We start from the raw sequence: 26,747 nt of genomic DNA on the forward strand, positions 1-26,747 counted from the left end.
TGTATTATATCCATTATTAGTAGAACGGATGCCGATTTTCCCGCACGCAATACTGTTATAATGTATAGTCGCATATGTTCTGTCACAAGATCGATCGATAATTGTCTGGTTCTGCAGGCTCTCTGGATTCAGCCTCCCTGGACCAGGGGGTTGGTCGGTGACTGCCGTGTCACATCCGCCCGCTTCCATGCCCTTCCACGTAGGCGATGCCCCGGTTTGGCACTGCCGGCAGCTGAGATATGTCATCGTGGTAACTCCATCGAATGTGACAGCCTCATGGCTGGTCTGCTGATAGTAATTAGTCAATTGCATCTGATATAATCCTCTGGTAGCAAATGAGAAGACAATTGGAACAATTCGAAGTATATCTGGTCTTCGGCACCGCCTCGATTTATAAGCCGGGACCTGGGGTTTGATCGAACCAGCAGTAGTGCCAAGTCCCGAAAGGTAAGAATTAATCCAAAAAAAAAATAAATAAATCATAAATCCGAAAAATAAGAAACGAGCCATCACAATAAAAATCTGCCAAACCCCATCCGCGTGGGCCCTAGAGCAACCGGTGACTGCATTCAGGGACGCTGGGTATACCGCAGCACCGCAACGGCAACGCCCCAAGCCCGATCGGTCCACCGCAGGCCCGCATGCGGCAGCTGTTCCAGAAGAAGCAGCACAAAAAGAATAAAAAACAGTATAAACAAAATAATAATGAGAAAAAGGGATTATTTGTACGGGGTATGACTGGTACTGTTTGTATATCAAACTAGAGCTAGTCCTACTAGGTACTCTTAGGTGGTGATGCCACTACTGCAGAAGTTGCCCCTCCATGCCCCTCCTCCCCTGCAATTCCCACTTCCTCCGTCATCGCTCGGGCCCAACTCGGCTTTGCGGCCACCAGGGCATTTTCGTGGACGAGCGTGATGCACCCTCTTGATTCCGATGGGAGAACATTCTCGAGAGTCATCTCCGAGGCAATCGTAGGCTGGGGACCCGGCCAGCGAGAATCCGGGGCCGCTAATTGGCAGAGCGGGAGGTACCGAGGGGCACAGGAGGGCGCAGATATCGTGACTCTTCCTGCTTTGCCCGGTGTATGAAACCGGAAAGGAGCATGGGCGGCAACAGTCGGGAACCAGCTGGGCCCTCCGATCTGGGGAACGGCGGATTCAGTGGTGCAAAAGAGTGGGAAGTGGAGGTCTCCTTTCGGTCTGCTCGGTGTAGGTGATCGCCTCGTTGCGTCAGCCATTCCTTATTACTACCACCCCGTCCCCCCTCCATTTCTATCTTTTCCCCATCCCACACACACTCTCTCTCCATCACTCTCCAAACCAGTACGTGCCTCCCCTTCTGCCTACGACCTCCAAGGGTAGCGTCCTCATCTCCCTCTCTCCTCATCTTCTCCTCCTTCCCCTACCCACATTCTTCATCATCATCGCTATCGTCATTGACATCATCGCTCACAGCTTCTGCAGAATCTTAATCACCGCAATCATGGTCCCCAAGGTACCGTCTGTCTGACGCAACATTCGATCGCCATCGTACTGATTGTCTTTCTCCAGGTTGGTATCAACGGATTCGGCCGTATCGGCCGCATTGTAAGTCTTCAGCTCCCCCTCCATCTGATGTTCTTCCTGGCGCATAGCTAACATCCGACCGCAGGTCTTCCGCAATGCGTGAGTGCCCCTCCATCCATCCCCGCATCCGCGTGGCACGAACTCCCCCTTCTAACTGTTGCACAGCATCAACCACGGTGGTGTTGACGTTGTTGCCGTCAACGACCCCTTCATTGAGGTCCACTACGCTGTAGGTCTTCCTGCTCCTTCGGCCAGGGAATTGGCCTGGGCTCGGGTGGCTTTTGGCGGGGTTACCTGCAGGGAAGCCCCTCCATCAGCCCAAGGCCCGGTCAATCCCTGCTGCCCGGCCCAATGCTCCCACCCCACTCGCATTGCTCAATGCTAACCCCACTCTTCTCTTTTAGGCCTACATGCTCAAGTACGACAGCACCCACGGCCAGTTCAAGGGCACTATCGAGATCGATGGCACCTCCGGCCTGATCGTCAACGGCAAGAAGATCCGCTTCTACGCTGAGCGTGACCCCGCCTCCATCCCCTGGTCTGAGACCGGCGCCGCCTACGTCGTCGAGTCCACCGGTGTCTTCACCACCACCGAGAAGGCCTCCGCTCACCTGAAGGGTGGTGCCAAGAAGGTCATCATCTCCGCACCCTCCGCTGATGCCCCCATGTTCGTCATGGGTGTCAACAACGGCGACTACACCAAGGACGTCAACGTCCTCTCCAATGCCTCCTGCACCACCAACTGCCTGGCTCCCCTCGCCAAGGTCATCAACGACAAGTACGGCCTCATTGAGGGTCTCATGACCACCATCCACTCCTACACCGCTACCCAGAAGACCGTCGACGGTCCCTCCGCTAAGGACTGGCGTGGTGGCCGCACTGCGGCCCAGAACATCATCCCCTCCTCCACCGGTGCCGCCAAGGCTGTCGGCAAGGTCATCCCCTCCCTGAACGGCAAGCTCACCGGTATGGCCATGCGTGTCCCCACCGCCAACGTCTCCGTTGTCGACCTTACCTGCCGCATCGAGAAGGCCGCCACCTACGAGGAGATCAAGGCCACCATCAAGGCCGCCTCCGAGGGCGAGCTCAAGGGCATCCTCGGCTACACCGAGGACGACATTGTTTCCACTGACCTGAACGGCGATGACCACTCCTCCATCTTCGACGCCAAGGCCGGTATTGCCCTGAACCCCAACTTCATCAAGCTGGTCTCCTGGTACGACAACGAGTGGGGCTACTCCCACCGTGTTGTTGACCTCATTGGTAAGTTCTTGTCCATCATTCGGTTCCGACTTGTCATTTTGTTACCAACAATTGCTAACATTGTTTCGCAGCCTACATCGCCAAGGCCGATTCCCAGTAGGAATCAGGACGGCGTCCTGGGGCCAGGAGTCTTCTCTAAAGGAAGAAGTTCGTCATGCAGATCTGAGAAATGCTGGTGATTCTTGCTTGTAGAAAAAATCCGTTAACGTCAATTTAATGAAACGAAACACAGTTCTTTTATGTTAATCACCGGCATGCTTCTTTTCTTACATTGTAATTTGGGGATCGCGTATCTACTTCTCGTCGTCCAAAGGAGTTTGTCATGAGGTCATCACCACAAAGGATCTTCCATGTCCTAAATTGCTGTTTATTAAAAGTTCCAGGCAATGGTGCCTCTCAAAAATGCCCATAAAGTCCCTTGACTACCATGTAATATGTAAAACTACGTCAATGTTCTTATTAGATAGTACATTGGTACCACAGGTAGCGGCCTCTGGGGGTACCTTGAGGTCGAATCGGAGAAGCCATTCCGCCTGAGCCACACCAAGCCACAAAGGGAGGCGGGACTCTCGAGGAGCAATGCAGCAGGCGGTAAGCTAGAGGCGGTGAGGATCGCCATTGTCTGGCAGAACGATCCGCCCGCCCAAAAGGGATCCAACATGCGCATCAATTCACTCCCCCATCAACCCTGCGAGACGCCCACATCTCTGACCAGTCCAAGTCACCTTTCCGCTACCTGCATCTCGTGATATTCTGACACTTTTTGATTCTCGATCCTCTTTTCCGGCTTACCCTTCATCCGGGCGCATTGAAGGGTGAGTTTCTTTGTTGCTCAATACAAAGACGTGATTCTATACGTCGACGACATCCTATGGCTGTGGCTCTAACTCCAGCTCCAGGTAGCTCAAGACTATTTAAAGGCCATTCAAGGCCTGTCTTTCACCCCGAAGCTTTATCTTTGCGTCAGTCTGATTTCCAGCACGACTCGTGCATGTGACAGACCGAAGACCTACCTCAAGCTATCCTAGCAGCTGGTCATGCGATACTAGCCGTCAGTAAGCAGGTCCACTGAAACTGGGCTGGTATTGCTGTGCTAGGATCGTCCAATATGGAAGACGACGACATTGTCATGGGGGAGTCGCGAACGCTCCCCTCGTTGCCATCTCAACCATTGGACTCCGGTCCTCATGATATCGCGGATCCGACGAGTCTCGCGCCGTCCCCTATTCCGACCTTCCCTAACCGCACTTCTTCTCCAGGCAATATGCCTATTCCATCTCGCGAGGATTCATCTATCCCAGGCACTGGAGCTTCTGAAATCCCGATCAAACAGAGTGAATCAGATACCACATCTGCTGACGTTTTGAAGCGTGACAGTCTTGTTGAGACTAATTCGGACTGGTCCGATGATGACATGATTGGGCAGCCTGGTCTTCCACTCGCGTCACTGCCAACAGGTCTTTGTTATGATATTCGCATGCGGTACCACTGTGAAGTCCAACCTACTGCGGACGTCCACCCGGAAGATCCCCGACGGATCTACTACATCTACAAGGAGCTCTGCAAAGCTGGATTGGTAGACGATCCAGAATCATGCCGACCCCTGGTTTCACGGCCTCTTCAGCGCATCGAGGCACGCAACGCCACAGAAGAGGAAATTGTTCATATCCATTCCAACGCCCACTTTGTCTTCGTGCGCTCCACCCAAGGTATGTATTCCCGCTGGTCTGCAAGCAATTGATGATCATACGACTAACTCAAAAATACTACTAGATATGGGAAATGAAGAGCTTCTCGACCTGGAAAGAAACCGCGACTCAATCTATTTCAACAACCTCACTTTCCAGGCAGCACTGTTGTCGGCGGGTGGTGCCATTGAGACTTGCCTGGCCGTTGCGCAGCGCAAAGTAAAGAACGCGATCGCGGTAATTCGTCCGCCCGGTCATCACGCAGAACATGACACGGCTATGGGATTCTGCCTTTTCAATAATGTACCGGTCGCGGCGCGCGTCTGCCAGAACAGACTCGGCGATCAGTGCCGGAAGATTTTGATCCTGGACTGGTGAGCAGCCGGACTTCCAATTTGTTATAAAGAAAGTTATTGACGCGTATACAGGGATGTTCATCACGGTACATTCACTATCAAGAACACGTACTTCATATGATGCAAGCACTGACACGACGATTTGCAGGCAACGGCATCCAGAAGGCATTCTACGACGATCCCAATGTACTCTACATTTCGATCCATGTCCACCAGGACGGGAAGTTCTACCCCGGGGGCCCAGCGGGTGATTGGGACCATTGTGGCGAGGGAGCAGGCGAAGGGAGGTACGAATCTATTGACATGAACAGTTTTCTTGAGGGCAGGTAGATTCTGACAAAAATTACCAGGAATATCAATATCCCTTGGCCTGACCAGGGAATGGGTGACGGCGACTACATGCTCGCCTTCCAGCAAATTGTGATGCCCATTGCCCAAGAGTTTGACCCGGACCTGGTTATCAGTATGGCCCATTTGTCCTTCCATGTCTCAGAATACACTGATATTGACCGTTATTTAGTCTCGGCTGGATTCGACGCTGCTGCCGGCGATGTGCTGGGGGGTTGTTTTGTCTCGCCTGCTTGTTACGGCCAAATGACGAGTATGCTAATGACCCTAGCCAACGGAAAATTGGCTGTTTGCCTGGAGGTAAGTTGTTCTATGCGAGCAAGCTACATCACTGATGAAAGCTAACTTGGAACTAGGGAGGTTACAATTTCCGGTCGATTTCGAAGTCGGCATTGGCCGTAACCAAAGTTTTGATGGGCGAACCTCCCGACCGCTTGATAGCGAGAGAGCCTACAGCTCTCGCAACAGACACCGTTCGTCGAGTCATGTCGATTCAAGCACCCTACTGGCTTTGCATGTTCCCCAAGCCGGCCAAACATGTTGCATGGGGTCAGCGACTTCACGGTAGGTACTAGACCCATGTCTTTTATGCAGTTCCTAAGAGAGTTAGACATTCTCCGCCACCACCAAGCGAGTCAGATGTACGAGGAGTTCAACATGACTCCTCTCTATGTCTACCGCACGGCCATTTCGCAGTCTTTTAAGAATCAAGTGTTGGCCAGGTAAGCTGCTCAAGCAGATCAGCTCCATTTTTCATACACGCTCACATCATTACAGCCCCAACTATTACCAACATGTGCCTCTTGTGGTCATTTTCCACGATCCGTAAGTAATATTTTCGGACCTCAGGGACAACCATCCCCACTAACGATATTTTAGGCCTGAAGTTATGGGACAAATCCATCCGACCACGAACAGACTCGACGCTCACAACGTTTGGGTCGTATGTTATTGGAGAGGCTTTTTTAAAGTCATGTGCGCTAACATACTGACAGGCTGACACCCAAAGGGAGTACGCAAAGTGGTTCATGAACAATGGCTACGCCGTGATCGACGTCAACATTCCAAAGCACATCACTCGAGAACCGGTAAAGCCCATGGCGTCTCCCCTTTTACAGTGCTTCACGGCAAGACTAACTTGTACGGGACAAGATGACCGGCAGGTACGAAGACGAGGATGAGAACCGACCCACGGCGACCGAAGAGCTGGCAAGTTATCTGTGGGACAACTACATCGAGTAAGGATTAGAGAAAAGGTTCTGGGCTGTCAATTGGGTTCAAAGCTAAGTCTATTTGGTAGGCCTAATGCCGGCGAGAAAGATCGAAAGATTTTCTTTATCGGAGTTGGCAATGCGTTCTACGGCGTCGCCAATCTCTTGATCAACCGAGGTATGCACCGATTTCGTCGGGTCTGAAAGGACCTAATCCCAGAAAAGGTCGCTAACATCAAGCAGAGAACCTCTACAAGAAGGTTGCCGGCATTGTTTCCTTTGTGGCAGAGAACCCTGTTCGGGCGGTCGCCTCCCCGACGCAAGTGTGGCTTTCCAAGTGGTATCGCGAAGTACGTGCGCTGTTGTTCTGCCTTGTCCCACCCTTGCGTTTTCCATCCAAACATTCTGCACATGAATTCATTGCTAACTTGAATGTTGAAGTGCTCGCTTGTCTTTGTGTCCCCTTCGCACGGTGTCTGGGGCAACCCTGATCGCAAACCATCCAAGCGATATGGCACGCTACGCAAATCCGGATGCACTCAGCTGAGCGAAATGCTCTCCGACCACAAGCAGGAAGTGTTCGAGTGGATTGCTGAGCGAACTCCCGACGAAGTGTCTGAGGAGGAGAATGACGAGGAGGAAGAAGAGGAGAAGAATTAGGCGTCCAGCCCAAGCGCCTGGTAACCACTATTCTTGCCGGTTGCCGTTCCTCAAAGCTATATGGGCAATTCAAGTTTTCTATGATCTAAGACTCTTATGGCGATGCTGCGGGGCCTGGCTTGCACCCGCTCATATATCCCAATGTCTTTGCGCTCGATTTGACTTAGAATAAGTAGCTTAGATACTCGGATACAATTCCTGAACTCCCCCAGAAGCCTGACCTTTGTTCGCACCTTTTTCCGTTAATAGATCATATCTGAACATAATTCGAGATACCTTAAGGTAGAAATTGTGGTAGTAAAAGACTAAAAGGTTCTCCCAACGAGTGGTTTTGCTCATAAGTTATAGGAGATTCCTATGCTGCGTCTTCTCTGCCTCAATCAACTCTTATTCCTGATTCACAGTGATCTGCTGAGGTTCGCTGTAGGAATGCCAGAGGCTGCGCCACTCCCGCCCCCGGATTTTGGTCAACGATGGCGCCGAGACCTCAACCCTTGCTTAGCATCTCACCGTGTACGAGAGGAAAGAGAACGCCTGAAAAAGTTCTAGTAGATTCCGGTATTTCCACCCATTGACGTTGGTGGTCAGGCAATTGGAGGTCAATTTGGAGGTGTTCACGGGACCATAGCGTCTAAGATGTCACTGTCTCACTGCTAGCCTCCGATATCTTGTTATATGCATGACACCCATGGCTTGCTCAGGGTCGATGCATTTTGGCCGTGGCTCACAAGGCAAGATACGAAGAAACAAGCCCAAGGTTCGGCTCCTGGCATGTATTATCAGAGCAGCAGTGCCAGCCCGAGCGAACTGGGGTTCTCTCCTCCCGTGATGTGTCCGTGGTTGCGATGGCCGGCCTGATGTCTCGGAAAGGGCAGGCGCACCAGATGCAACCCTCGTTCTATCGCGCTCGCTGTTCAAACGGAAAGAGCGGCAAAGTGTGGTATCCAAATGTATAAATTGTTCAATTGCTGTCATCATCGATATTTTTCCAGCAGCATCGACTACCAATCCTTCTCCGAGACCAAACACTTCTTATACTACGATTCTTTTTCGATCTCCATTGTCATGCGTTTCACCACCACCACAACCATTGCAGCTCTTGCAGCCATGACTCCTCTGGCCAGCGCCGTCGGCAGTGCCATCGTGATAAACCAGTGCGACTTCCCCGTCTACTTGTGGTCTGTCGGTGGTTCCGTCGGCGAGATGCAGACCCTCGTCGCTAAAGACGGTGGCTACTCGGAGCTGATGCACACTGATGAGAGCTCTGGTGGCATTGCACTCAAGATAACCCTAGCTGAAGACGGCCTGTACACTGGCAGCCCACAGACCGTCTTCGCCTATGCCCTAGGCAACCAGGGCCGTGTCGCCTACGATCTGTCCGATGTCTTTGGCGATCCTTTCGCTGGCCACACGCTCCACGTCTCCCCATCGGAGGACACTTGCAATTCCATCTGCTGGAACGGCGGTATCTCAGCCAGTTACGTGAGCAACACTGAGTCCTGCACCCAGGACGCCGACGTCACTCTCACGCTGTGCGCCGACTCGTGTTAAACGACTTCGCAGGATAATCTGAGTGTTGGTGTGGACACTTAATGTGAACCAAGAGAGAAAATTCCTGGACCTGCCTCGGTGGATCGCTAAAACGGCATGATATTTGTTTTTGCAGTGTGGCTGAGGCTGTGCAGCGGTTGATTTACCAGGCTGCAAGTGATAACATCAAGTCACGTTGGACGGTGGTTTGCCTGGGCGAGGTGGGGGAAGAGACTCATTGATGCGAATTGGTAGTGCTGTATATTTAGTTAATGCGAGATCACAATGGCACGCAGAATATTACTCGTCGCAATTCGATTTCGGTGTGATTGGATGTATCTCTCCTCGAACTTCCATGACAGGTGCTAGGCGCCCGCCACAAACGCGCGGCGTTCCTGTTGGTTGGTGTTGGGACACAGACCGAGACACGTCTGGACCCCCGTGAAGTAACAACGCGGAGCTTACCCTGAGCCATGTAGACCCTAGTGTATATGTCACGTCTTAATGGTCGACCCAAGCTGGAGTATTTATACGAGTTCCATAACTCCAGTATTTCCATACTCTCGGCCGTCTTTTTTTCTCCCGAGCTGCGGAGTTGGCCTGAATGGAGGATTTGAACCTCGGCATGACACCAGGCCCTACCTTGCTCTCAGGGAAGTCAACACGGATGCAGCGTCATCATCGGCACTGAAACGGAATAGCTGCGACAGAGGTACACGCCCACTCCCCGCGTCGACGCCCACCGCCCTGCCGGCAAAAGACTCACCGCTCCAGTTATCGTCGGCGGGACACAAAGGCCCCGTTGTCTTTGCAATAACAGACGCTTCTCTCGTCATCACGAATCTTCCTATTTGTGCGCGTGTTTGGATCCGCATCTGTTTGTTTACACACCCTGGAATTAGCCTGCATTGGTCCTATCAGAGCCTTGCATCGCTACCTTCTCCCTCGCCCTTCCTTGATGCTCCCAAGGTCCTCGGGAGCACATCCATCGCTTCGTTCGTCGTGGTACAGGGGCCTGAAATCCAATCCAACCGCTCGTCCGAGTCTTTTGTTACGCATCTCGTCTGCGACTAGCCCCGCGCTGTTCATTCGGTCCCGTTCTCCGTCTCCATCGTTTGGCCAGCAGACCCGCTTCTTCTCCCATACCTCTTCCCACACGGCGTGTGCCAATCCCCCAATCATGAGCCAGATCGACCGCATCACAGAGCGCCTGGAAAAGCCAGAGCTTGATGACCGCTCTTACCGTGTTATTCGTTTACCGAATCAGTTGGAGGCGCTGCTAGTGCATGATCCCGATACCGACAAGGCTAGTGCCGCCGTGAACGTCAATGTCGGCAATTTCTCCGATGAAGATGATATGCCAGGCATGGCTCATGCGGTAGAGCATCTGTTGTTTATGGGAACAAAAAAGGTACGTCTTTATTGTATTGTTTGCCGCACGGGAAGACTAGAGATAGAGGAGTTAACGGATCCGCATTTAGTACCCCAAGGAGAATGCCTATAACCAGTACCTCGCCTCCCATTCCGGTTCCTCTAATGCCTATACTGCCGCAACCGAAACCAACTACTTTTTTGAGGTGTCTGCCACGGGCGACTCCAGCGAGCCGAAATCCAGCGGACAGAACACCCCGACCACGGATTCGACCAATGGCACCAATAGCGTCGTCAGTGATGCCTCCAGCGGCTCGACAGAGACAGAGGGTCGATCACCCTTGTACGGTGCTTTGGATCGCTTCGCCCAGTTCTTCGTATCCCCGCTTTTCCTTGAGTCCACATTAGATCGTGAGCTGCGGGCCGTGGATTCAGAGAACAAGAAGAACCTGCAGAGTGATCTGTGGCGATTGATGCAGCTTAACAAGTCCCTCTCGAACCCCAAACACCCATATCACCACTTCTCGACCGGTAACTTGCAGACCCTCAAGGAAGAGCCGCAAAAACGTGGCCTGGAAGTGCGCAGCGAGTTCATTCGATTCTACGAGAAGCACTACTCGGCCAACCGGGCTAAATTGGTGGTGCTGGGCCGGGAAACTTTGGACACGCTGGAGCAATGGGTCTGTGAGCTGTTCGCTGATGTTGAGAACAAGAATCTTGCCCAGAACCGTTGGGATGACGTGCAGCCTTTCTCCGAGACCGACATGTGCACTCAGGTATTCGCGAAGCCCGTCATGGACTCTCGCTCGATGGACATGTACTTCCCCTTCCTGGATGAAGAGAACATGAGCGATACCCAGCCTAGTCGGTACATTAGCCACCTCATCGGCCATGAAGGTCCAGGCAGTGTTCTCTCCTACCTGAAGGCCAAAGGATGGGCCAATGGTCTCTCCGCTGGTGCAATGCCCATCTGCCCTGGCTCGGCCTTCTTCACCATCTCTGTGCGCCTGACACCCGAAGGTCTGGACAAGTACCAGGAGGTCGCGAAAGTGATCTTCGAGTACATTGCCATGATCAAGGAGCGCGAGCCAGAGCAGTGGATCTTCGATGAGATGAAGAATCTCGCCGAAGTGGACTTTCGCTTCAAGCAGAAGACCCCGGCTAGTCGATTTACCAGTCGTCTGAGCAGTGTCATGCAGAAGCCGATGCCCCGCGAATGGCTGCTGAGTGGGTCGCTGCTGCGTCAATTCGACCCGGAGCTGATCAAGAAAGCCATGTCTTACCTGCGGGCGGATAACTTCCGCTTGATCATCGTGTCTCAGGACTACCCAGGCAAGTGGGAGCAGAAGGAGAAGTGGTATGGAACCGAGTATAAGGTCGAAAAGATTCCGCGGGACTTCCTGAGTGGAATCCAGAAGGCTTTGGAGTCGACCGAGGCCACTCGCACATCTAACGTGCACATGCCCCACAAGAACGAGTTCGTTCCGACCAGGCTGTCTGTGGAGAAGAAGGACATTTCTGAACCTGCCAAGACACCCAAGTTGATCCGCCACGATGACCGTGTCCGTCTGTGGTTCAAGAAGGATGACCGTTTCTGGGTGCCTAAGGGAACTGTCCACGTCACACTGCGCAACCCTCTGGTGTGGGCAACCCCTGCCAACCTCATCAAGACCAAGTTCTACTGCGAATTGGTACGGGATTCCTTGGACGAGTACTCCTACGATGCCGAACTCGCCGGTTTGGACTACCACCTTGCGGCCAATATCCTGGGCCTGGATATCTCCGTTGGCGGTTACAACGACAAGATGTCTGCCTTGCTGGAGAAGGTTTTGACCACCATGCGTGGCCTGATTGTCAACCAGGACCGCTTCAACATTATCAAGGAGCGTTTGATTCGGGCTTTCCGCAACGCCGAGTACCAGCAGCCTTTCTACCAAGTCGGTGACTACACGCGGTACCTGCTGTCCGAGCGTAGCTGGATCAATGAGCAGTACATTGAGGAGCTCGAGCATATCACCGCGGCGGACATCACCAACTTCTACCCGCAGCTGTTGGAGCAGACTCATATCGAGGCCCTGGCCCACGGCAACCTATACAAAGAGGATGCGTTGCGCATGACGGACTCCGTGGAGAAGATCCTCCAAGGCCGCCCTCTGCCTCCCTCGCAGTGGTACCTTCGCCGCAACATGATGATTCCCCGGGGCAGCAACTACGTCTACCCGCGGACTCTCAAGGACCCGAACAACGTGAACCACTGTATCGAGTACTATCTATATATTGGCCTGTTTTCCGACGACCTGTTGCGATCGAAGCTCCAGCTTTTCGCTCAGCTGACCGATGAGCCTGCCTTCGACCAGCTTCGCAGCAAGGAACAGCTCGGATATGTGGTGTGGAGCGGCTCCCGCTACAACGCGACCACCATGGGCTACCGCGTGATTATTCAGAGTGAGCGCACCGCACAGTATCTGGAATCTCGCATCGAAAGCTTCCTGCGAGAGTTTGGACCCGTTCTTGAGAACATGCCCGATGATGAGTTTGAGGGACACAAGCGCAGTGTGATTAACAAGCGCCTGGAGAAGCTCAAGAACCTGGGTTCGGAGACCGGCCGCTACTGGTCTCACGTTGGCTCGGAGTACTTCGACTTCTTGCAGCACGAGTCTGATGCGGCTAATGTCCGCACCTTGACCAAGGGCGATCTTATTGCTTTCTACAAGCAGCACATTGATCCTTCTTCGACCTCTCGCGCCAAATTGGCCATCCACCTGAACGCGCAATCCGGCGCCCAGCCCGAGACCAGCGCCAATGAAAAGCGCTCTCGCCTCGTCGATGTTATCTATAAACAGATTGAGACTGCCGGGTTTGCGGTGGACAATGCTCGTCTGGCGTCCGCCTTTGATGAGATCGATATTGAGGTGATTGATCGTGCGCAGATCATCTACATTGTCAAGACCTTCCTGGCCACCGATCTGAGTTTGTCACCGGCCCAGATTGCGCCTGTGACGGAGAAGTTGGACAAGAACATTGGAATCCAGCTGAAGCAGCTGGGCCTGGAAACCAGCAGCACCGACAAGGCCGTCACTAATGGCACCAGCATCCCGGCCAGCCCCGAGGATCCCATCATCATCACGGATGTCACTACTTTCAAGGCCCGTCTCCCCGTCAGCACCGGACCGGTTCCGGTCACGGATCTCAGCGAATTTGAGGATTTTGATGCGAAGCTGTGAGGGCTTTGTGTGTCATGGGTCATGTGTGTCTGGAGTATGAGTGTGGTCAGCATGGAATGCGAGTTGGGGAGTCGAATGTAGAGGTTGATCTAGCATCAGAATAGTAGTTATCATATATGAAATAGGCAATGAACTAGGCAAATCAATGAATTTCACTGCTCAAAGTATTCCTACAATTGTTATACTGTGATCATATGATATCACACTGACCCTACCATTGGACAAACAGTAATAGCATCTTGAATTCAACTCATATTGCTCGTACTTCTAGGACTCGCCTCCTACAAATACTGGAGTGCCTGACAATATTGCCGTTAATGGTAGGCGGTGAGCGGGGGTGATAGCGATAACACGCGCATTATTGCCTGGCACTTGAGCTACCCTGTTGCGCACTCGGAGCTGCCTCTTTTACACGCTTTCACACGTCTTCCCAGCAAAATGGCGACCACAACAGCGACCGTAATCCAAAGCAACCACCCGTGAGTTTTTCCGTCGTGCAACAATTGTCTTCAGTCCTGGGCTGTCTGCTAACATCGACATCGACTGCAGCCCCATCCTCCCCAAGGATTTCTCCGCACAGCAGCCGGAGACGATTCGCCTTTACCCCTTGTCCAACTACACATTTGGTACCAAAGAAACACAGCCAGAGGAAGATCCATCAGTGCTGGCCCGTTTAAAGCGGCTGGAAGAGCATTATGAGATCCATGGCATGCGGCGCACGTGCGAGGGTGTGCTGGTCTGTCACGAACACAATCACCCGCACGTCCTGATGCTGCAAATCGCCAATGCTTTCTTCAAACTGTAAGTGTTCATCTATGTTCCCTGGCTCCTTGGGTTCAATGGGTATTGGAACTGATACTGACTGCTTTAGCCCGGGCGACTATCTTCACCACGAGGACGAAGAGGTTGATGGATTCAAGAAGCGGTTGAACGAGCGCCTGGCCCCAGTGGGCTCGCAATTTTCCGGCGAGGGAGTCAACGAAGATTGGGAAATTGGCGATACTCTGGCACAGTGGTGGCGCCCCAACTTCGAAACGTTCATGTACCCGTTTCTGCCAGGTCACGTCACACGGCCCAAGGAATGTAAGAAGCTGTACTTTATCCAGCTGCCCAAGAAGAGTAAGTGGATTCCCTTGTCATGTTTAATATCTTTGGCGATGCGGAATGGAAGCAGTCATACTCACTTATTACCCGGCAGAGGTCCTCTCGGTTCCCAAGAACATGAAGCTGCTGGCGGTTCCGTTGTTCGAACTGTACGACAACACCGCCCGGTATGGTCCTCAACTCTCCGCGATCCCCCACCTCCTTTCGCGATACAACTTCGAGTTCGTGGACGAGAACGACAACGTGGTGGCTGTCACCCCGGGCACGCCATCCGACCATCTGCCCCGCACGAAAGTGCTGGCGGGAGGCGACGACGACGGCCAGGACACCGGCATGACTGACGTGAAGCAGAATGGATACGAGAATGGAGACGACGTGCTGTAGGGTGGAGGCCGAAATCAGCCAGAATCAAAGCGCAATCTATTAACGTTTCTCCTCATGTCCTCTTCTGCTGCTGCGTTCCTGCGATATGCTCTCTACATAGGTACTACTTCTAGTGGTTACGGCCAAATGCCCAACTCGGACGGTGTCCGCGTCACCTCCCATGGTTTCTTCGCTTTCTGGTGCGGCCGTAGATGGTCCAAGCGGGTCACCCGATCCCACAACCCGCTGGCGACTAACGCAGTAGAGCAATCCCGGATGAAGATGAAGCGGGCGACGGGAGAACGCCCCGGTCTGGGCGGTTACATGGCGCGTGAAGAACTGCAGGAATGTCGATCCCTCAGGAATCCCCACCACTCGGCGAATCCATCGTGGCTGGCAACGGACGACGAGCCTCTTCCGATCGAGGGGATGGCTTCCAAGATTTTCCGTCTTCTTTTGTTTTTCTTCTGGCGCGGATACCCCGCTATTGCGCGAATGGAGCTATATAGTCCATGGCCAAGGCACATTCGGTGCCTACCGAGCGCCTCAGGTACGAGTAGCTCTTTCGCGCATTTTTCGGCAGCACCCAGAAGAGCGGCACAATGCGGTTTTCTCTCATCGGAACAGTCTTCGCTGCGGTGCTGGTGGCAGCTGCGCCGGCTCGTCCAGTACCTCGAGGTATGCCATTCGGAGTACTCACGTATACCCCGAGTGCTAGTCCTAGTACCTCTATATTACTAATATACTAGTAGAAGTGTCGAAGGTACAGGGCTGACACCAACAGATGTTTCCTCCGATGTCCTCGACCAGCTCACCCTGTTTGCGCAGTATTCAGCTGCATCTTATTGCTCGAACAATATCAACTCGACGGGCGATTCGGTGACTTGTGCAGACGGCAATTGTCCCTCCGTGCAGTCGGCGGGGGCTACCTCGCTGTACGAATTTGAAGAGTAAGTTTATCTTTTACCACTATACCCATTGTACCCTAAGGTGCCTGACTTCCACCGAACACCCACTAATCCGATCTCCACCAGGTCCACCCAATGGGGCGATGTGGCCGGCTTTTTGGCTGTCGATGACACCAACCAGCTGCTGGTTCTCTCTTTCCGAGGTAGCCGCAGTGCCAGCACCTGGATTGCCAACCTGGACTACGGCCTGACCGATGTCAGTGACCTGTGTGACGAGTGTGAAGCCCATGGGGGATTCTGGAAGGCATGGAACGTCGTCGCCGACGATCTCATCTCCCAGATCAACACGGCGCGAGAGAGCTACGACGGCTACACGCTCGTGCTCACTGGTCACAGCTTCGGGGGTGCCGTCGCCGCGCTGGGGGGCACAGCCCTGCGAAATGCAGGATATGACCTGGACTTGGTGAGTCGTCCCTTTCGGAATATATTGCAATTGAAGGCATGCTCATTTGGCAGTACACCTATGGTCAGCCTCGTGTGGGCAATGAAGCTCTTGCTACATACATGACCGATCAGGGTAGTCTCTGGCGCGCCACTCATAATGACGATGTGGTACCCAAGCTGCCTCCGATCTCTTTCGGATTCAGTCATGCCAGTCCAGAATACTGGATCACCAGCAGTAACAACGAGACTGTGAGCACGTCAGATATTGAGGAGATTGACGGAATCAACTCGAGGGATGGTAATGCAGGAACGGTGAACCCGGATATCGAGGCACACAACTGGTATATTGTCAACATTGACGGATGCGATTGAACGAGCCGGAGGAAACTCTAATATTAGCAATATATGAATAAACGAGCGAATAAAGTACGTATTATGAGATACAATCCTCATCTAGGTCGTGCACCTGTTTGAATATAGTCAAGTGTAGAGCGTACTAGTCGGAGTATACAAACTGTTTATGGCAAGACCCACCGATCGCCGGTGTGGCTGAGTGTGGCGCGACCTCCCGACACGTTTCACCTCCGTCAATTCGAACCTCTGTGTCTTCCCCTACATTCGCATCTTCCTGCGAGGGCATTCTGCAGCTCGAATTCCTCGGGAATCCCCGAGGGCTGCCGACTCTTCTGCGAGGGCCTGCACTATGCGCTGATCCGATCCGATGCTGCCACCAACAGCTCCGTCACCATGTTATTCGCTCCGAGCGGACCACAGAGTCCCCGCCGCCGCAACCGTATCAAGGCCATCCTGCTGACCATCTTCATTGTCTTCGCCCTCTACTTTCTCTTCTTCGCCGGCTCCGAACCCAAGGCCAAAGCCATCAGCACCGACAAGGCCCGCTATGCTCCCCCGGGCGTTGCAACCCCAGGTCTGCGACCAGACACCCACCGGGACACTTCCTCCAAGTCCACGGGCGAGCAGGCTCGTCCCATCGTACGACCTCACAAAGAAATGGTTGTCGCCAGTATGAAGCGAGACGATACATCCTGGCTACCTGATTATTTCCCCGACTGGTCGCAGAGCATCTATGTTGTCGATGACACGTCGGCTCCCTTGACCGTGGCCAAGAACAAGGGTCGGGAGTCGATGGTGTATTTAACGTGAGTCCATCATGCGCATAAATTGTCTACATTGTCAATCGCTTACACGGATTTCGATGGACAGGTACATTATTGACCACTACGATAACCTTCCCGACGCCATGCTCTTCATCCACTCCCAGCGCTTCCAATGGCACAACGACGACCCCTACTACGATGGAGTCTCCATGCTGCGCAATTTCCAGGTCCCCTACCTCCAGAAAAAGGGTTATGTGAATCTGCGCTGCGTCTGGACACTTGGCTGTCCCGCCGAGATCCACCCCAAGAGCGACACCCACCGCAACGATGTACACGCGGGCGAGTACTTCAAGGATGGTTTTATGCAGCTGTTCCCCGGAGTCCCCGTCCCGGACGAGGTCGGCGCATCGTGCTGTGCTCAATTTGGTGTCTCCCGCGAAAAAGTGCTGGAGCGACCTAAAAGCGACTATGTGCGCTTCCGCGAGTGGTTAGCCGCGACTGACTTGACTGATGACCTCAGTGGGCGAATCATGGAATATTCATGGCACAGTAAGAACAATACAATACCTCCCAAGCTACAACTCACATGAGAACCGATTCTGACTCCCACAAGTGATCTTCGGTGAAAAGGCAGTATACTGCCCCACCGCAAAGGAATGTTATTGTAATGTCTTTGGGCTGTGCGATCTGGATTGCCCTGTAGACGGTCAATGTGATGGCCGCTATGTGCTCCCGCCCTACTCCTCGTTGCCGAAGGGTTGGCCATACATTGGGTGGAAGGGTCAGGCTCAAAACCCGAGTTATGGACTGCCCGAGTCATGATCTGATTGAAATTTTGTACATCGGTATTCAAAAACCATATTTTGTCATCTGAATAAAACTGCTCACCAGATTAGCTGGATTGGACTGTCTGACGTTTTCAAAATTAAGCATAAGATCGAGCCGATTTCAAGAACTTTTATAACTGCACTAAACGCCATCTGATTGAAATATCTGCTATTCCCCAAAGAAATCAGTACATACCTTGACTGCATTTTGCTAGTACTGCTCCGTACATTGTATCCTAAGGTACTGTAGTGGTAAACGGGCTGTCCAAGCGGGGCCGAGGTAGTGGAGCTCCCCGCATTCGACATTCATCTCATCATCAACTTAACGCTTTCCTTCGTCAAGTTCTCTTCGCAGCCGCCACAATGCTCATCATCGGGCTGACGGGCTCAATAGCCACCGGCAAATCCACCGTCTCTTCAATCCTCTCCTCGGCTCCCTACTCCCTCCCCATCATCGATGCCGACCTCCTCGCCCGCAAGGTCGTCGAACCGGGCACAGCCGGCTACAAGGCGATCGTGAACTACTTTGGACCCAGCACGCCCGAGCTTCTTCTCGATGAGCCCTCACCCGGTGCCGGAAAACCACTCAACCGTCCCGCGCTAGGTCGTCGCGTCTTCGGCGACACAGACGAACGCAAGCGCGATCGCCAGGTCCTCAACGGAATCATTCACCCCGCCGTTCGATGGGAAGTCTACAAAGCACTGATCTTCCACTATATCCGTGGCCAGTGGGCTGTCGTCCTTGATGTGCCGCTTCTCTTCGAAAGTGGCATGGACCTCATCTGCGGAACTGTCATCGTCGTCGGCGTCCACGACCCGGCCGTACAAATGGCGCGCCTCCGCGCTCGAGACGCCCACCTCACCGCTGAAGATGCGGAGAACCGTGTCCGGAGCCAGGGTGACGTGCGCATGAAAGCTGCACAGGCAGAGTTCCGTGGGACAGCTACGACGAGAGGTGTCGTGGTATGGAACGATGCGGATAAAGATGAGCTGGTACGCGCGGTCAAGGGAGCGATGGTTAGTATTTCGGCGTCGAGTCCGCGCTGGTGGGCGTGGGCATTGCTTGTTGCACCGCCTGTTGGATTCGGAATTGCGGCATGGAATTTGGTGGTGAATTACGCGACACAGAGAGGGTGGGAGAGGAAAAAGCGGGAGGAGAAGGCGAGATTGTAGTTGTCCCTGCCGCTTTTTTGAGAGTGCAAGAGCCCTTGACATCGATATTGATATCTACTAGTGTTTTCCTTTTATTTTCCTGAAAGCGGTTGTAATATTATTCAAGTGTATGCCGTCACAATAGATCTTAGAACTTGATTTGGTTTACAGAGGCAGCTATGCTGGCTAATAATAATAATGTACTCAATCGCCGAACGCCCGTGAACCATGCTAGAAAAAAACGCCATGCCCACCACCCAAAGAAAACCACATTTTCATAAGAAAGGGTGGCATCTCATGACTCACTCTTGCGCTTCTTCTTGTTCTTTTTCTTCGACGGCATATCTTTCGGCTGTGGGCGTCCGCCAGAAATACTTGTCAAATGCTTGATGTTGTCAGGGTTTCTTTTCCGCTCTTGCTTAGCTTGCCTCGTGGCTTTTTCTAACATCTTGGCTCGCTTTCTCTCCATGATCTCCATGACCTGCTCGGAATTGGCCGGGTTGACAAGTTCATCCTCATCATCGTCGTCGTCATCATCATCATCTTTGGATTGTGAAGCGGATGTCTTGGTGCTGATTAGTAATATAATCATACTGCGTCGATTCAATACGTACCTGCTCGACAGTCTTCTTTCCCTTGAAGTTGCCAAATGAGCGACGACCGCCCACAGGGGCATCATCGGGCGCATCAAGCGAGTCGGCTGCCACCACGTTGGGCTGCGTAGGGTAAGCATTGACAAACGGGTCCTCGAGCACCCATTCTGAGTCGCCAGCCTCTGCCGCTTGGCGCGTAACGATATCTCGTCGCTTGTCTTCCTCTGCTTTCAGCGCCGCTGAGATGGCATCGAGCTCAGACTGCGGAGTCCCAGGGCTGCTAGCCTCTGTCGACAGTCGCGGGCGCTTGGCTTTCGGCACATTTTCATCCGATCCTGGTGTCTGGGGTTCTTTTTCAGCCGCCGTTGCTGCAGCACGCTGCATGAACTATAATCCAAAAAGGTCAGCATTTATTTGGTCGTGCAGTAGATCTTCTGACGTACCTTCATGGTCATCAGTCGAGACGACATGGGTTTATCCGGGTTTGAAGCCCGTTTCGGGCCTATTGGCAATTCGTCTGTCATCGTGGCGGGGTGCACGAAGCAGAGCAAAGCCAGGCAGGAAGAAGAGCGCAAAGCTGAGGTCGCGAGACAAACAGCCCAAAGGTGGGAAGCCTTTTTTGCGGCAGAAAACCCGCTGCGACCAGCGCGGGCGGTGAGCGTCCGCCAAACCACACGGCGCGGATTGCGGATTATTCAGTGCTCGACCTTTCGACCTTTGACCTGCCCTTCCTCCGTCCTCTATTCACCATCCACCCCCGCCTCCCTCGGGACTCAATTTGTCCAGCATGATGTCCTGCACCCGCCGCATCACGGCCCTGGCGTCGGTTCCGCGCCTCGCCGCCCGCACCTACTCCTCGACCGTCCCTCGCCTGTCCGAAAACCGCATGGCCGCCAACGACCCCAACCCGCCTGCCGTCAAGCCCAATGTGTCCGCCACCAATGCCGTGCCCACCGACTCCATGGGTCGCTGGGACGGTTCTCTGCAGGAGGACCCCATGGTCGCTGAGCGCATCCGCACCATGCAGGCCCCGAACCGGGCCAACACCTGGGCTGCCAGCCAGCAGCCGCGTGAGCAGGCCATGGTCGGACCTCGCTTCGAGCAGACTATAATGCAGACTCAGGTTCGTGGATCAGCAGGAGTCATTTTCTGGGGTCAATGGATAAACCTGGGGATGATTGGACCCTGTGTAGCAACATGGAAGACAGCTACTGACTGATATCCCAGCCCCAACCCATGGCGGCTATTGAGCTCATTCACAAGCAGCCCGTCCGCTGGACAAAGTCCAAGGTTGTCAGCTGCGACGGTGGCGGTGGCCCCCTCGGTCACCCCAAGATCTTCATCAACACCGACAAGCCCGAGATCGCAACCTGCGGATACTGCGGTGTTCCCTTCGTAGGTCCCCACAACTGCTTTAACACAAGCCGAAAGAATGAATGACAGACACTAACGCATTATGTTTTTGTTTTTTTTTTTTTTGCAGGCTCACGAACAGCACCGCGCTTACCTCAAGTCTCTGCCCGCCACCAGCTACCCTCTCGAGCCCACTCAAGACCCCGCGGAGGTGAACGAGGCCCAGCGCGTCACTGATGGCGGCCTGGAGCAGCGGTAGACGTATAGCATCAGATTCCTTTTGTCGGCGTTTATCATTTCCCATGTGTGTTATTGGTTTTGGGCCTGAGGCCGTGTACAGAAATATCGATCAATGGATCTGCCGTTCGCCAATGCGATGGTCTAGCGTGAGCTAGACCTGTATGTTCAACATTTTGATATCTCGATCCCAGCATCTTTGGTTGCTGTGACCCACTATCTACATGCCCCGTTTTGTCGGAGCTCAATTGTAGACTGCGTGTAGAGCTGCGTACACTGTCACTCTAGTCAAAAAAGGAAAAACAACATACAGCCCCAGTACTCCCCGATCACTATCACAGTCATAAATGCTCTCGTACACAATCAAGTCATGCCTTCTGGCCCTGGATGGTCGCGACGACCTTGCGCGCATGCCGACTAGTGCGGAACTCGAGGTACCAAATTCCCTGCCAGGTACCGGTCGCCAGACGACCATTGGTAATGGGGATGCTGACGGAGGCACCGATCAATGCGGACTTAATATGGGCCTGCATTCAAAATGTTGAGCAAATCCGTCCAGTAGTGGAAGAAAAAAAGTGAAAACTCACCGGCATATCATCCTCACCCTCAGCAGAATGACGATAGAGGTTTCCTTTCTTGTCCATGGGCGCAATGCGATCGAGCGCATCGCTCATATCGGCGCGAACATCATCATCCCAGTTCTCGTTCAGCGAGAGGGCGCAGCTGGTGTGCTGGACGAACAGGTTCAGCATGCCGACCTTGTAGTCGCGGATCTCGGGGACTTCCGAGAGGACATGGTCAGTGATGAGGTAGGAGCCGCGGCTGCGCGGAGGCAGAGTGAAGTTCTTTTGGGACCAGGACATTTTGCCGCGAAGCGTTAGGTGGTGTTTTGGAGTTGTTCAGTTCAAAGGCGGGAATGGCGGGGAAATAAGACGGGTTTGATTGGGTGGGGTGTCTGATGTCATGCGGGCAGATTCGTCTGTACTCTTTGTGAACTCGAATTCTTTGGGATGAGTCGATGCAACGAATGACCATTAGATGAGATAAAATGAGATAAAACAGCATATAAAATACAATGCCCGAGACTTTCAACTTGTTTTGATTCATTTGAGCAGGGAATTCGATGGGTTTTGTGGTAGTCGCGAGCTCAAGTTCGGTACGGAGTATATGAGCTAAGGATATATACATGTAAAGTACGAAGAAGCTCGGAGCGGTGAAAGGTGCACCTCGGGTTCACATTGCCATCAAATGTACACAGCTACATCATGAACCATACATCGAGAATGATGCGATACATCGATACATCAATATGCTGTATCTACGACGCATCGCACACACTCGCCTGCACCAATGGCGGGTTACTCGTCGCATGACCCCAATCCGCTGACCCCAGGACTTGACCAGCTTCTGTACTATTATCCGAGCGAATATAGTACTGCGGATCAACATAGTACCACCAGTCGTCACTGCGGAAAGCGTCATCCAATGACTGGCTGGCCGGATCATTCCATCCCGTGTTGCGAGTGTCAAAATTGGGGTGCTTCGACCACGCAACGTACACCTTGGGATGGTCGTTGTTCTGCACACCATTGGGGTCCTTGGCATCGCCAGCGTTGATCTCGTCTGTGGTGAGGGTGTTCTGGATATCGCCCCAGGCCAGATTGTTATATCCACTGTGCGCAGAGAGCAGAGTGAAACACATAAAATTCTTTCTACGTTACATATGCTGAATTAAGAGATGCCTCTCGGGTGGTAAACTGTCCTGAGACGTTTCTCCTGTAACTACATAGCTCATGTTCGTACAAAGGTCATAAGTCGGACTTCATATTTCTAGACAAGACTCAAAACTAAATACATATATTCCTGCGCCTCATACAGCGGTGGCGTTTGGCTCGCCTTCTTGATCTAAAATTCAGTGAGGTCTGGATCAGTTATAGATGATATCTGGTCCTAGTTTCTATGCTCCTAGGCACGCTATAGATTGTTCTTAGAAGTAGGAATCCAAGCCCCCAGGAGACCACCTCTCGTTCCCCGGAGCTATACAGTTCACCCCCGGGAGCTGTAGGCCATCTTGTGAAGGTCTCACGTATACATAGAGGTGGATAGTGTTCCGGGATGAACAATCGATATTAAGAACAACTATAGTTGACTCTAGATACAAGACGTAGCGCGAGGAAGCAAAAGGAAGGTAGCTTCCTCGCGTTCAGGGGAACCCATATACACCATGTGGGTCCCGCGCAGATCATATCTCCATCCATCCTGTATACTTCATGTATATCTCTGACACATCTGGGAACTGTGATTCTTACTCCTGGAAGCAATCAATAGCGTGCCTGGGAACCATGCCATGGATCCTGGGTTCGAATATGATCCTAGGAACGTGAGGGGTCTCGCGCCATAAAACGTGGGCTCCGGAATAGGTAAACAATAGGAATACAAATTGAAATGCGTGTAATAAGTGTGGGCAATAGAAAGATGAGGTGATTAACTGGGCAAAAATATCGTGTAAAGACACCGTTTGAAGAGGATTGATGTTGATGGACGGTAAAATGAAACGGTTACAGTACTTGGTGAGTTGACTCAACGACGATTTCCACGACATATATCAGTAGAATAAAATGGAACATCATCGACTAGCCGATGAATGGAGAAAACATGAGGTCAACGGGCAGGCAAACTTGCAGCAGGTGATTAAACCAACTAGTTAGTTGTCTCAGAAATCTGAGTACAGTGCGTCCCGAAACTGGTGCCACCACTTCTACTCTTTCACAGTGTTTCGGAGTCAAATTACTAAGCTTAGCTAGTCCCTATTGGGAATTAATCCGAGTATTCTTGGCACTGGAGCCTGTATTGTTTCTTACATACCGTACCTACCGCCCTGGTGGGGTTGTATTCACTTGTACTTTGTTACATGCGACACCTTTCATACCCCACCTCAAAGGTTAATCTTCTGGTTCACCACAGAGCTGAGCCATCATTCTGAGTGGGCCATACTGGTATGGCACCAAAGCCTGCCTCATCAAATCATGTGCCTATCTCTAACAAGATCCAAGTGGAGAGCTATCAGAATCGCAGATGGCAACAGAAAAACCATCCTGACATTCTCTTCCCCTATAAGACATTATTATGGTAAGACATTCTCTCGATTAGGATAATGGCCAATCATCTACATAGAATCCCATGGTATTACGATATTTATGCAAACAGGACAAAAAGACTTTTAATGTTACTGGAGATTTTCGATAACCTCATAGCGGGGTAGATTGTCAAAAATAAAAGTGCAATCAGTTACGTTCTTAATCAATGCTGACCGTGCTGGGGCCGATGGGGTCACGTGTTGCAACGTGACCTTCAGCCCTATGTTTATTCTGATGATCTGATCTATGCTCAAGTTGTTTTCTTTTCTTCAATTTTTATGTAAACAGATCGTGGCACCGCTCAATTGGACAAATTCGGCTAAAACCCTTCACTAACCCGAGCTCGAGCATTCTTGTCTTGTTCTTCTATGCTTATAGCCTCGGGCCCAAGCTTCTTGTTCTGTTCCTCTCGGGCTGCTCTAATTAACCCCATGTAATAATCCTTCTCCGTCCCAGTAACTTCATAGCCGTTCCACCAGTGGGCGTATGCAACTAGCTTATCCCTGCTTAAGTGTTTTCCAAACATTTCCTCCAGAACCATGAATTTCCAATCGGAGTCGCGCGACTTCACATCAATTCCGGCCGGCGCATAAATAATTTTATCTTTGTCCGAGTTACGCGTGGCGGGATGATCCCTGAGATAACCCGTATAATATCCTTCGGTTTTCAGAAAAACAAGATCATTGTCGTAATTGAAAACTAGACACCAGCCTGTGAGTGGCTTGCCACTCCCCTTGTAAGAGGCGCGGCTGCATTCCCTAAGCAAAATCAGTTTTGTTCTATATTCCATGGTTGTCCACTTACAAAGGTAGTAGATTCCAAAGCCAAGGGGTCCAAGTTCCTTGCCGAGCTGTTTATAGTCCTCGTCTTCCATTTGATAATTGGTTGACATTTTGAAGAATTTATAAACTTGCGTAGATGAAGAAATAAGTCAAGACGGGCGAAATGCTGTGTATGAACCTTGACGGAGGATGAAGAAGAGTAATTGTCAATTTGAAGGGGGGAGCGAGGCCATATATTTTTTTTTAGATTGGTGCTAGGCGTGGCGCACCATTACATCATATTGTCAATATGATGAAAGTGCTTTTAGCTGAACTATGGATCCTTTTCAGCTTTCATTGATAAATGCCAATCCCCTTACGGATTGGTGGTTAGGGGTGGGGGGGGGGGGGGGGGGGGGCGGGGGGAGGGATGTGATGATCCTCCACGTACAGTCGATGGATGGATAGATGGATGGATTTCATTTACCCTGACCCCTCACAACTAAGCATGATAGACTTCTCTCACTATTGTGCCCTATTTGTGCAGTGGATGGATTCCTCCACGTATGTACTTGAAGCAGATCCTTGATGTAAGTTCCTTTCCTCGAGAGAATAGTCGTTACCACATGATAAGCTGCTTCTCAATGGCTGTTCAAATAATGTCAGTATCGTCAAATCGTTTAGTCAGATTGCTCTGCGTACAATCTTTTCACTGAAACGACAACGGCAGTGTCATCAGCTCTCACCCGACAGTGGCGAGCAATCGTTCGTCGTAGAACCTTTTCTAGCTTTTTCTCTAAAAACAGCTGCCAGAAGGCACTTGGAGCTCCATCCTGTTCTTCCGATTACCATGATCGACGGTGAGCGCGTGATAATTGGAAATTGCAATTGGATGACAATATTATCAGCACTCCATCAATGGGCGGATGAATGACATATGAGCTAAACTTACCGCTACTGATCAGCATCTTTAGCTGAGAAATATGGAGCATCCCGACCTCTCAGGGTTGACAGCAGAAACGCAAGCCCCGAGCCCCACCTGTTCAGTGGCTAGCTGGGATCAAGTATGCCCACGCCGCTTCGTCACTCCGTCCCGCTTTGTGGAGTCCGGCTCCATTTCCTCCACCTCAGCGGAAGATACTTGTATGTAAGTAGGTTTGCCTTGGTAGTCAATGTTCAGGTACCCCACTACAACAGGTTATAACCGCCATATAGCCATACTCCTTTCTGCTTGACGCATAAGGCAGAAAATCATTGGTTTCATTGTACAGTAGATGATGATGATGATAATGATGATTTCATTTACCCTGATCCCTCACTTTAACGGTGATATGGGTTCGTTCCGAGGTCTCCGCTGTGCTATTATAGGCCTTCAGCTACTCATTGCAGAAGAAAGCTGAGCCTCGAGTGCCCAATGAGCATATTTAGATCAAGATCGTCGTTGCTGAAGTCTCTTTCGGGAAATTATCCACAATTCCTCGTGGGGTGTGTCGTGGAGATGGAGAATATCGTTGCCTCATTTGGATTCTTT

The 26,747-nt window shown here is 52.0% G+C and overlaps 11 protein-coding genes across 11 annotated transcripts; 8 read left to right on the top strand and 3 right to left on the bottom strand.

Annotated features, from left to right (window-relative positions):
• Window positions 1-1,485: 1,485 nt before the first annotated feature.
• gpdA (glyceraldehyde 3-phosphate dehydrogenase GpdA) lies at window positions 1,486-2,931 on the top strand (the record flags this gene model as incomplete). Its single annotated transcript, XM_056620168.1, has 6 exons — window positions 1,486-1,497; window positions 1,554-1,589; window positions 1,654-1,667; window positions 1,734-1,797; window positions 1,973-2,831; window positions 2,903-2,931. The coding sequence occupies 6 exons, from the start codon at window positions 1,486-1,488 to the stop codon at window positions 2,929-2,931; spliced, it is 1,014 nt and encodes a 337-aa protein (XP_056470974.1).
• A 1,008-nt stretch (window positions 2,932-3,939) lies between these two features.
• On the top strand, window positions 3,940-7,094 carry hdaA (histone deacetylase hdaA; the record flags this gene model as incomplete). Its single annotated transcript, XM_056620169.1, has 15 exons — window positions 3,940-4,540; window positions 4,605-4,893; window positions 4,948-4,961; window positions 5,024-5,162; window positions 5,226-5,338; window positions 5,396-5,523; window positions 5,580-5,787; window positions 5,834-5,945; window positions 6,001-6,048; window positions 6,103-6,166; window positions 6,219-6,311; window positions 6,376-6,461; window positions 6,524-6,612; window positions 6,678-6,784; window positions 6,876-7,094. 15 exons carry the CDS (start codon window positions 3,940-3,942, stop codon window positions 7,092-7,094), a joined length of 2,310 nt encoding a protein of 769 aa, XP_056470975.1.
• A 1,065-nt stretch (window positions 7,095-8,159) lies between these two features.
• Window positions 8,160-8,645, top strand: N7532_007678 (putative BYS1 domain protein; the record flags this gene model as incomplete). Its single annotated transcript, XM_056620170.1, has 1 exon — window positions 8,160-8,645. The coding sequence occupies one exon, from the start codon at window positions 8,160-8,162 to the stop codon at window positions 8,643-8,645; it is 486 nt and encodes a 161-aa protein (XP_056470976.1).
• A 937-nt stretch (window positions 8,646-9,582) lies between these two features.
• N7532_007679 (uncharacterized protein) lies at window positions 9,583-13,219 on the top strand (the record flags this gene model as incomplete). Its single annotated transcript, XM_056620171.1, has 2 exons — window positions 9,583-10,035; window positions 10,106-13,219. 2 exons carry the CDS (start codon window positions 9,583-9,585, stop codon window positions 13,217-13,219), a joined length of 3,567 nt encoding a protein of 1,188 aa, XP_056470977.1.
• Window positions 13,220-13,657: 438 nt separating this feature from the next.
• Window positions 13,658-14,707, top strand: N7532_007680 (cleavage and polyadenylation specificity factor subunit 5; the record flags this gene model as incomplete). Its single annotated transcript, XM_056620172.1, has 4 exons — window positions 13,658-13,698; window positions 13,769-14,020; window positions 14,091-14,338; window positions 14,418-14,707. The coding sequence occupies 4 exons, from the start codon at window positions 13,658-13,660 to the stop codon at window positions 14,705-14,707; spliced, it is 831 nt and encodes a 276-aa protein (XP_056470978.1).
• A 581-nt stretch (window positions 14,708-15,288) lies between these two features.
• N7532_007681 (Lipase class 3) lies at window positions 15,289-17,978 on the top strand (the record flags this gene model as incomplete). Its single annotated transcript, XM_056620173.1, has 7 exons — window positions 15,289-15,364; window positions 15,471-15,636; window positions 15,721-16,057; window positions 16,111-16,386; window positions 16,813-17,198; window positions 17,263-17,705; window positions 17,770-17,978. 7 exons carry the CDS (start codon window positions 15,289-15,291, stop codon window positions 17,976-17,978), a joined length of 1,893 nt encoding a protein of 630 aa, XP_056470979.1.
• Window positions 17,979-18,346: 368 nt separating this feature from the next.
• On the top strand, window positions 18,347-19,156 carry N7532_007682 (putative dephospho-CoA kinase; the record flags this gene model as incomplete). Its single annotated transcript, XM_056620174.1, has 1 exon — window positions 18,347-19,156. The coding sequence occupies one exon, from the start codon at window positions 18,347-18,349 to the stop codon at window positions 19,154-19,156; it is 810 nt and encodes a 269-aa protein (XP_056470980.1).
• Window positions 19,157-19,430: 274 nt separating this feature from the next.
• Window positions 19,431-20,252, bottom strand: N7532_007683 (uncharacterized protein; the record flags this gene model as incomplete). Its single annotated transcript, XM_056620175.1, has 3 exons — window positions 19,431-19,700; window positions 19,750-20,115; window positions 20,172-20,252. The coding sequence occupies 3 exons, from the start codon at window positions 20,250-20,252 to the stop codon at window positions 19,431-19,433; spliced, it is 717 nt and encodes a 238-aa protein (XP_056470981.1).
• Window positions 20,253-20,515: 263 nt separating this feature from the next.
• Window positions 20,516-21,340, top strand: N7532_007684 (zinc-finger domain-containing protein; the record flags this gene model as incomplete). The annotated part of the gene is made up of 3 exons (XM_056620176.1): window positions 20,516-20,851; window positions 20,956-21,123; window positions 21,212-21,340. 3 exons carry the CDS (start codon window positions 20,516-20,518, stop codon window positions 21,338-21,340), a joined length of 633 nt encoding a protein of 210 aa, XP_056470982.1.
• A 346-nt stretch (window positions 21,341-21,686) lies between these two features.
• On the bottom strand, window positions 21,687-22,181 carry N7532_007685 (YjbQ family protein; the record flags this gene model as incomplete). Its single annotated transcript, XM_056620177.1, has 2 exons — window positions 21,687-21,845; window positions 21,906-22,181. The coding sequence occupies 2 exons, from the start codon at window positions 22,179-22,181 to the stop codon at window positions 21,687-21,689; spliced, it is 435 nt and encodes a 144-aa protein (XP_056470983.1).
• Window positions 22,182-22,636: 455 nt separating this feature from the next.
• On the bottom strand, window positions 22,637-23,020 carry N7532_007686 (uncharacterized protein; the record flags this gene model as incomplete). The annotated part of the gene is made up of 1 exon (XM_056620178.1): window positions 22,637-23,020. One exon carries the CDS (start codon window positions 23,018-23,020, stop codon window positions 22,637-22,639), a length of 384 nt encoding a protein of 127 aa, XP_056470984.1.
• Between the last annotated feature and the right edge of the window lie 3,727 nt (window positions 23,021-26,747).

The sequence above is a fragment of the Penicillium argentinense genome (genome assembly GCF_028826775.1).
Source record: "Penicillium argentinense strain IBT 30761 chromosome Unknown utg000009l_segment0_segment0, whole genome shotgun sequence".
Lineage (NCBI taxonomy): Eukaryota > Fungi > Ascomycota > Eurotiomycetes > Eurotiales > Aspergillaceae > Penicillium > Penicillium argentinense.